Genomic DNA, 9,699 nt, shown 5'->3' with positions numbered 1-9,699 from the left:
TTTACTAAAAGCAGAAATATCACATAGATTTCTAATAATTTTACAGTATCTAAAATTTTCTAACAATAGACAAGAAAAATAAATAAATTTTTTTTTTTAAGAATTTACAGTATTTAAAATTTTTAATATAGATAAAATATCACAATTTTTATTAAAAAAATTATTTTTCAAGATAATGAGGTCGCGTACGCATAAAATTTATCGCGCCTAAAATTTATGATAATAAGTAGAAATAATTATTTCATTTCATTTTAAAAAAAAACGTATTATTTTTCGAGACAACGAGGTCACTTACACACAAAACTTATAAAATAAAGATCCTGGATAGAAATATCACTATTTACTAAAAACATACTATTTTTTAAGAAGATGATGACGATGATGTCACTTACTGTTTTATTTGTGGTAAGGACGTGATTTTCCGCAGATTATAGTGCCGTATGGATGTCACTTTTACAAAGTTGGGTTTCCATGAACCAGAAACTCTCTCTGGTTTGTTAATGGCTTTTCAAGCCCCTGAAGAACAGAGCAAAAGCACAGGTTCATCAAGCCCCATAAACACCCCACCAATTTCAGGCACGCTCAATGATCAAGGGAAGGTACCAATTGCTGATATTCTAGAACAAACTGATCATGGAACTTATCCAAAGAAAGAAACGGCATACCCAATTTCATTAGCTTCTTTGGAGATTCTAAATTCATATAGCAACTTGTCGAGGCGCCTTTCCGGTAGCTCTGCTGTAAAACAGAGCACCCATGTCGACCCTCCAATCGGAGGAGAGAAAAAGCTCTCCACTGAAGAAGTGATGAGAATTGCAGGAGAGCAGTATCTCACTACGGGTGAAAACCTCTCTTCTCCCTCTATTCGTGACAGTTCAAAGCTTTCTCACTTGACCAAAGAAGATGTTAAAAACATCGAGCTCGCCAACCTTCTTTTATCTTCAGCTGAGAAGATATCAAACCAGCAATATGATAGAGCAAAGAGGCTTTTGATGGTGTGTGATTTTGAGTCTTCACCAGTCGGTAACCCCGTGCAACGACTGGTTTTCCATTTTGCCGATGCTTTGTGGGAGAGAGCAGAGAGAGAAACTGGGATGAAATCTCTCAAGCCTGAATATATAGAGAGAGAAGCAGATGTAGATAAAGCGTTAAGGGGTTATCACCCAGTTGTATTGGCAATTTATCAGGCCGTTCCTTTTGGAAAACTCGTGCAATTTACAGCAAGCCAAGTAATAATTGGTGCCCTGGATTCTGCAACAAAGATTCATGTAATAGACCTCGAGCCGAGAACAGGCATGCAATGGACTATACTCATGCAGAGCCTATCAGAGAGGTCCGAGTACCCTGTTGAGCATTTGAAGATAACCATGGTAGGTGATTCCACAGGAAAAATGGAAGAGACAGGTACCCGACTGCTCAATTTTGCCAAAACTCTGAAACTCCCCTTGGTTTTCAAGTTGATTACTGTTTCAAATGTTGAGCAAGATATGAGAGAGGACTTTTTGAGCTAGATGTAGAAGAATCAGTTGCCGTTTTGGCTCCCATGGTTCTAAGGACCATGCTGGTTAAGCCTCATTGCTTGGAGAAGATGATCAGAGTCATCAGAAACTTGTGTCCTGATATAATGGTGCTCACTGAGGTGGAAGGCAAACATAATTCACCATCTTTTGTTAACAGATTCATTGAAGTTTTGTTCTATTACAGTGCCTATTTCGATTCTCTTGACGCTTTCATGGAAGCTGCAGACCCGAATAGATTGGCAATGGAAGGGACACTTATGGCTTCGGCCGTGCGGAACATGATAGCGAGAGAGGGAGGAGAGAGAATCATGAGGCATGTTGGGCTTGACACATGGAGGTTGTTTCTTAACAGAGTGGGTTTTGAAGAGGTTGAGGTCAGTGAGGATGCTTTGTATCAGGCAAAACTGATAGTGAAGAGCTATAATCACGCAGAGTCTGTTTCACTAGAAATGAATGGGAAATCATTGACAATTGGTTGGAAGGGCACACCATTGCACTCTGTTTCTGCTTGGAGGTGCTTTTAGGTGCCTCAGTTGCATTGTTTGTTCAACGCGATGTAACCTAGATTACAGTAAATGGTATGACTCCTGTGTAATAGGACATTTGTGTTCATGGTATCTGTACATGTTAACGATCGAGGATGTGCACTTATGTATTTGACACCTTAAAAATTTGGACACTAATTTATAAGTTTTCATTATTAAGATTTCCCAAGAAAAGAACGCAATATCACTTAAAAGCTCTAAATACAAGAACCCAGCTCATCCTAAAGATATAACTCTCACAGAGGTGTCTTGGGTCTTAAAATTATGCTTATTCAGTAGGCATGGACTGAGATGATGGGAACTAGCAACCCTAGTATCTTTGGGAAATTAGGACATATCGTCTCTCCCTCTCCTAAAAGTTGGAGCTTTGAGGAGATAATTTGATGGCCATCTCTATCTTATAACTTGTGCTAATTTTATGGCCACCTCTCTAAAAACTTGTGCTAATTTCATGGCCCCTCCTCTCTCTCTCTCTCTCTCTCTCTGTCTATGTTGTAAAATTGTAGTTACCTCTTGTAGCTCTCTTTTGGAATTTAAAGCATTCTCGTTGTAACGTAAGTGTCCTCAGTTTCCTCTGCACTATTTTGGAACTGTAAGCTTCATCTTTGTAACATAAGTCTCGTATACACGATTTGACAAATCGGCTGGTCCAACTCGGAACCGGCCAAGTAAACCAGAACCGGCCATTTGCTAAGCCAATTTTGGCCAATTTAGGTGGTCCGACCAATTATTTTAAAGAATTTCAAGCATAAAAATATAAAATAGCAAAAAAAATGGATTTGTTTGTAATATGTTGTTGAATGTTTTTTTTATCATTTTGACAAAGATTGGAATGTGTTTTGGCCATAAATACTTAGTATATAAGTTTATATAATCTTGCAACTTTAAAATGTAGAACTAAAAATGCACCTCAAAAATTCATCAAAAAATGTTGTTTTAATGTTGAAAAATCATCTAATTAATCATTTCGACATCAAGATGTATGAATATGAAAAAAAAAACAAGAAAGATTTTAAGTCAAAAGATAGTGCAACTTGCAACACATTATCTAGACCATCCATTTTCAAGATTTTCATATGTTTATAGATCTACTTGATTTTAAGTATTTTTGGAGTTTAAAATTCTATAATTAAAAATGAAAATCGATTTTCCGATAATCGTTAGAATTTTTTACACCAAAATTACACGTTATGATAAAATTTGGATGCGCACTTTAATTGGATTGTTGAAGGTTGCAACCTTATAGAAACCACACCCATATATATATATATATATATATATATATATATATATATATATATATATATATATATATATATATATATATATATATATATATATATATATATATATATATATATATATATATATATATATATATTTATATTTCAAAAATGCCCATGGGCACATATATTTCAAAAATGCCCCTGGTCACATATTGGATGTGTTTTGTTTAATTATACTTTAACTATATTTTTCATCTTTTTCAAGATTTGTATTTTATATTTTTTTTAATTTTTTAACACTTTTTGGCCGGGTTTCCGAGTTACCTGGCCCTTTGCTGGTTTTCGGATCCGGTTCGATTTGTCAAACACTACTCGTATGTTCCCTCCACAACAACAAGACTTAGATAGAATATTTTATTCTTTTTGGTTTCAGTTCATGGATATATCAGAGAATGTGGGCGAGAAGGAGACATGTAACTTTGGTAACGTAGCTAGAAAATCTCATCGTCTTTTTAGAGAGGAGGCTGGCATATTTTGTATTTTCACTGGGTAAAAAGCGCTTACAGTGTGGTCCTGCTGGAGCTAAATTGTAAGCAAAAGGAGAGCAGGACCAGGACTTACTAGAAGAGAGATATTTTTGGATATGTAATTTTGGGATCCATTTCAAGTTTAGATAAAAAGACAAAAAAAAGAAAGAAAAAAACAATGCTTTTGAGTTCTAAAAATACCTATTATTTCAGAAGTTGGAGATCCTTTCATGTATAACTTTTTAAGAAATGGGGTTAGGGGATCGGTGGATACGGGATCGATGATATGTTTATTTCGGTTCATGGATAGAAAGTTTTTGGCAAAATTTTACTTTGGCTACGTACCTAATACAACTCATCTCTTTTGTCCGGGCTCGGGACGGGTAAGAAGAAAATTTAAGCTCCTCACCCATCAACACATAGCCTAAACTTAAAAAAAAACAAATGCAAATCTTCCGCTCGATGCATTTAAAAACAAATGGGTGCGGTTTGTATAGAGCCAAGGCTCTAAACAATCAAAGTAGAATCCACCTTCAAATAGTGTCGAGAAATATGGTTTCAATACTGGAAATATTTGTGATAGCTTTAAAATATATTTTCATCTTTATTTATAAAATTTAAAGCTTAAAAAATAGTGTAGATCGAGCGGATCTATGAAAACTTGAAAATCTTGAAAATTGATGGTCCAAAAATGCATTACAAGATACACTAATTCCAAAATTTGAAATCTATTTTTTTCTTATGTCTATGCATCTTGATTCAAGATTCTCAATTTGAGGATATTTGGTAATCAAAACAACTCTTCTAGTGCAATTTTTGAGGTGGGCTATAATTTGATTGTTTAGAGCCTCGGCTCTATATAAAATTTTTCTAAAACAAGAATGCTATTTTTTGAAGGAGAGATCTATGTTCAAATTCAAATTTTTTGAAAATAATTATCTGGTTATTTTTAGGTAGTTTTTGAATTTTATATCCAAAAATTTCTTACCTAGGTTTTCTTCCCTAGGGCGTTGATGAACAGTAGTGCTCCTACGGGAGCTTAATATACATGCTCCCTAGCGAAATATTTCCTACACTTGCAGAAGTATACGATCCATTTATTACCTCAGGTAGAATGCATGCTAGGAATACCTTTTAGATCTAAAATTTTGGGGATGTAATTTGTAAAACCCATAAACTAATCCAAATAAAAAATTTCCTGAAATAAACTTTATGTACTAGAAAAAAGAATGCGTCAAGATAGAACAAACGCCGTTAAATTTTTAAAAATCTAGACCTTAGTGTCACAAAACTCAAAATTCAATTTTTTTTCATTGAAAATATCAGTGTCACAAAACTCAAAATTCAATTTTTTTTCATTGAAAATATTCAAAGTAGTTCTTATGTGGTTCCTAAAATTTGAGACTAAAATATTCTTTCTAACCAAGTATTTTGGGGGAGGGAGTGGATGCATGGTATGCTCCCACGGGAGCATAATATACGTACTCCTGGACTTTTAATAATCGCCAAAAAAAAAAAAAAAAAATGCGATTGCCATTGCCTACTCAACCATGCTCTCTGGGGTGCTTGGTTTTTTATCTTTTTCTCTTCATGTGGGGGAGGTTCTCATTGTACTTGTTGTTCACGCAAGTTCCAACTTGTTTGAAGGTGAATAAAACTCACCGTCAAATGTATTTTTTATGTCAAACTAACCACTATTGTGAATAAAACTCACCGTCAAATGTATTTTTTATGTCAAATTAACCACTATTGTAAGTGGGAAAAAGTTTATATAAGGTTGCAATTTTATCTCTACAGATACGGATGCACCTCAAAAAACCATTGGAAAAAGATAATTTTAATGTTGAAAAACCCTTTGATTGATCATCTCGACATCGAGATGTATGACCATGAAAAAATAAAAAGATTTTAAGTCTAAAAAATAGTGCATTTTACAACATATTATCTACACTGTCCATTTTCAAGATTTTCATATGTTTATAAATCTACTTGATTTTAATCATTTTTTAAATTTAAAATTTTATAATCAGATATAATAATAAATTTTGAGATAATCCTCAAATATTTTACATCAAAATTATCTATCATAATACAATTTTGAAGGTGCACCTTACCTCTACAGCTACAAATGCATCCATATGCCTACTGGACCCTTGTAAGTTTGACTCTTATTCTTTGACTTGTTTATAGAGTGCTTGGGGTCCAAGCAAACAAGCCTAGGGCAATGCTTTTTGGATGGAGACACGGGTGAACTTGTTGAAACTGGACAATTGCTTAGAAAATGAAAAACCAGAACAACAAAAAGTACTGCATCTTTGTAAATATCGCAGAGTGATCATTTCGAGTGAAATGTCTTTGGTATTTGTGACTAGTTTTTGGCAATCTAAATTGGAAATCACTAATCTGGATCAGGAATTAGCAGGGAATGAATCCGTTTTGAAGAGGGTAAAGGTCCCAGCCCCGTCCCACCTAAAATCCTTTATTTCATTTTTTTCCCTTAATTTATCTAATATTTTCTTAAGTCTGTCGTAAATCCCACCCATTAACCCCTATTTTTAAATTTTTTAAATATTTTTGTGAATTGCTGATTCGGATTTATCCAAATCGGTCTTGATCACCGATCTAGTGATTTGGCATGATCCGTGGGGGTTGACAATCGACCCATCAATTCGGATTTTGAAACACTGCTTGTGATTATTTGATTCTATACATCGAAATCCATGGTTTGATTAGCTAATTTATTCCAATATATACATGTTTGTGTTTTCCTAGATATCCTTGTTTTCTAGTGGAAAATTGAGCCAAATATCTAACTTATTAAACAAAATATTAAGAAAAATATACATTTGTACCATATTTAAATATAAATATGGTAATTTACCTAGGGTCTGAAATATACTAAAATTTATGATGAGGTTCATTGGGCCAATGTTCCAAACATCACATTGTTGCTTTTTTTGCCTTTTCTATTGTTTTCAATTTTTCTCCTAAGTACAGTGCTCCAAACATTAGATGGATTTTTATTATTTTTTTAATTCTTTTTGTGAAGCATATGAATTGGATAGAGGTTGCCAGCCTTAGACCTTTTGATTTGCATGAACATTATGGAAGCCAACGGTACGAGATTTGGAATCTGGGACTACTTGGATTGCACAATATTCACACAAGCCAAGAGGTCTAAGGTCTAGAAACTCAAACTAATCCCTAAATGGAAATTCACAATTCATGGACCAATCTGAGGTTCCATACCTCAACCACTTGGCTTGCATAATCTTCGCAAATGATTCGAGGATCCACCTTAGCCCAGTAGCTACACTTCAAAAAAAATAAAAAACAAAATAAAGAATGATTTATGTATAGATCTTAAAATTTTAGGTAAAATACTATTGCTCTACTTATATACGAAAATTATTAAGAATGTCAGTCAACCTGCTTTTTTTATTTTTAATTTTTCAAAATTGTCCCTCAGTCAATCAAATTTGGATTTTTTTTAAATTTTTTCATTAGTAGGGCAGTGCCTTAAGGTTTGGGGCACTGCCCTACTAATAAAAAACTAAAAGAATCTAAAAATAAAAATAAAATTCGGGTTGACCAAAAACAATTTTAGAAAAAAAAAAACTGTTTGACCGTCCTACTTTATAATTTTTGCCTATAAGCATATCATTTTGTATTTTATCTAAACTTTTAGGGTCCATATGTAAATAAATCTAAAATAAAATGCGGTTGAATATTTGGAACATCAAACAGAGAGGACAAAATTTGAAAAACAAAATAAACAAATCGATGTCAACGTAAAATTTGGCTCCCACGTATCCTCTCTTATTTAGGGTACAGATGTAATTTTTTGAAGGATTAACTCTCTCTCTCAAAACCGTATTTCTGAGATGGCCACAGTCTAAAAATCTCAAAGAGAAGCTTGAAAACTCTATAGATCCCAAACAAGAAATCAAACTGGTTCTCAATTCTCTGACAAGTTCACTCATCACACTTTGGGCTTCCATGAATCAGAAACTCTTTCTGGTTCATCAAGCCCCATAAACTCCCCACCAATTTCCGGCTTGCTCAATGATCAAGAGAAGGTACCAATTGCAGATATTCTTGACCAAACTGATCGTGGAACTTCTCCAAAGAAAGAAAAAGCATACCCAATTTCATTAGCTTATTTGGAGATTCTACAGTCATATAGCAAATTCCAGAGGCACCTTTCCGGTAGCTGTGCCGTAAAACAGAGCACCAATATCGACACCTCAATTGGAGGTGAGAGAAAGCCATCCACTGTAAGAAGTGATGAGAATTGCTGGAGAGCAGTATCTCAATACTGCTGAAAACCTCTCTTCTCCCTCAATTCCTTACAGTTCAAAGCTTTCTGGCTTGACCAATGAAGATGCTAACAACATCGAGCTTGCCCACCTTCTTTTATCTTTGGCTGAGAAGATATGAAACCAGCAATATGATAGAGCAAAGACGCTTTTGATGTTATGTGATTTTGAGTCTTCCCCAGTCGGTAACCCAGTGCAACGGTTGGTTTTCCATTTTGCCGATGCTTTATGGGAGAAAGTAGAGAGAGAAACTGGGATGAAATCTCTCAAGCCTGAATGTATAGAGGGAGAAGCAGATGTAGATGAAGTGTTCAAGGGATATCACCCCGCTGTATTGGCAACCTATAAGGCCGTTCCTTTTGCAAAACTCTTGCAATTTACAGCAAGCCAAGTTATAATCAGCGCCCTGGCCTCTGCAACAAAAATTCACCTAATAGACCTCGAGGCAAGGACAGGCATGCACTGGAGTATGGTTATGCAGAGCCTATCAGAGAGGTCCAAGTACCCTGTTGAGCTTTTGAAGATAACCATGGTAGGTGATTCGGGAGAAAGAATGGAAGAGACAGGTACCCAACTGCTGAATTTCGCCGAAACTCTGAAACTTCCCTTTGTTTTCAAGTCGTACTGTTTCGAATGCTGAACAAGATATGAGAGAGGAACTGTTCGAGCTAGATAGAGAAGAATCAGTCCCCGTTTTCGGTCCCTTGGTTCTCAGGGCCCTGCTGGTTAAGCCTCATTGCTTGGAGAAGATGATCAGAATCATCAGAAACTTGTGTCTTGATATAATGGTACTCACTGAGGTGGAAGGCAAACATAATTCACCATCTTTTGTTAATAGATTCATTGAAGCTTTGTTCTATTACAGTGCCTATTTCGATTCTCTTGATGCTTTCATAGAAGCCGCGGACTCAAATAGATTGGCAATGGAAGGGACATTTATGGCTTCCGCCATGCGGAACATGGTAGTGAGAGAGGGACGAGAGAGAGTCATCAGGAACGTTGGGCTTGACACATGGAGGTTATTTCTTAACAGAGAGGGTTTTGAAGAGGTTGAGGTTAGTGAGGATGCTTTGTATCAGGCAAAACTGATAGTGGAGAGCTATAGTCACTCAGACTCTGTTTCACTAGAAATGAATGGGAAGGCAATGACAGTTGGTTGGAAGGGCACACCATTGCACTCTATTTCTGCATGGAGGTGCTTTTAGCTGCATTGTTTCTTCAACTCTTTGTAACATAGGCTACATACAGTAAATGGTATGATTCCTATGAAATAGGACATTTGTGTTCATGGTATCTATAATTCTATACATGTTGATCATCGAGGACATGCACTTGCATCGGACACCTTGAAAACATAGACGCTTCTTTATAAGCTTTCTTCTTGAGATTTCATAAGAAAAGAGCATAATATCACTTAAAAATTCTAAATACAAAAACCCCCATCTAAAAGATATGTAGACATGTAATGTGAAACACCAATTTTCGGGCTGGATTTTAACATTCGTATATATATCAAAGTACACATATATGTGTCTTTGTAACATTGTGTAACATAGTCTCTC

General features: G+C 35.3%; 1 protein-coding gene and 1 pseudogene across 1 annotated transcript; both read left to right on the top strand.

Moving 5' to 3' along the window:
• Positions 1-326: 326 nt before the first annotated feature.
• Positions 327-2,151, top strand: LOC18430217 (GRAS family protein RAM1). The gene has a single exon (XM_011623661.2). The coding sequence runs from the start codon at positions 441-443 to the stop codon at positions 1,509-1,511; it is 1,071 nt and encodes a 356-aa protein (XP_011621963.1). The 5' UTR covers positions 327-440; the 3' UTR covers positions 1,512-2,151.
• Positions 2,152-7,696: 5,545 nt separating this feature from the next.
• Positions 7,697-9,425, top strand: LOC148783443 (GRAS family protein RAM1-like; annotated as a pseudogene).
• The last annotated feature ends 274 nt before the right edge of the window (positions 9,426-9,699 follow it).

The sequence above is a fragment of the Amborella trichopoda genome, chromosome 2 (genome assembly GCF_054954075.1).
Source record: "Amborella trichopoda isolate Santa Cruz 75 chromosome 2, AtrichopodaSantaCruz75HAP2 v2.0, whole genome shotgun sequence".
In the NCBI taxonomy this organism is placed as follows: Eukaryota; Viridiplantae; Streptophyta; class Magnoliopsida; order Amborellales; family Amborellaceae; genus Amborella; species Amborella trichopoda.
The sequence above is the reverse complement of the archived record's forward strand: the minus strand, read 5'-3'. Positions and strand labels throughout refer to the sequence as shown.

Coding starts and splice junctions, on each gene's coding strand:
- LOC18430217 (XM_011623661.2), top strand. CDS start 441: ATGGATGTCACTTTTACAAAGTTGGGTTTCCATGAACCAGAAACTCTC.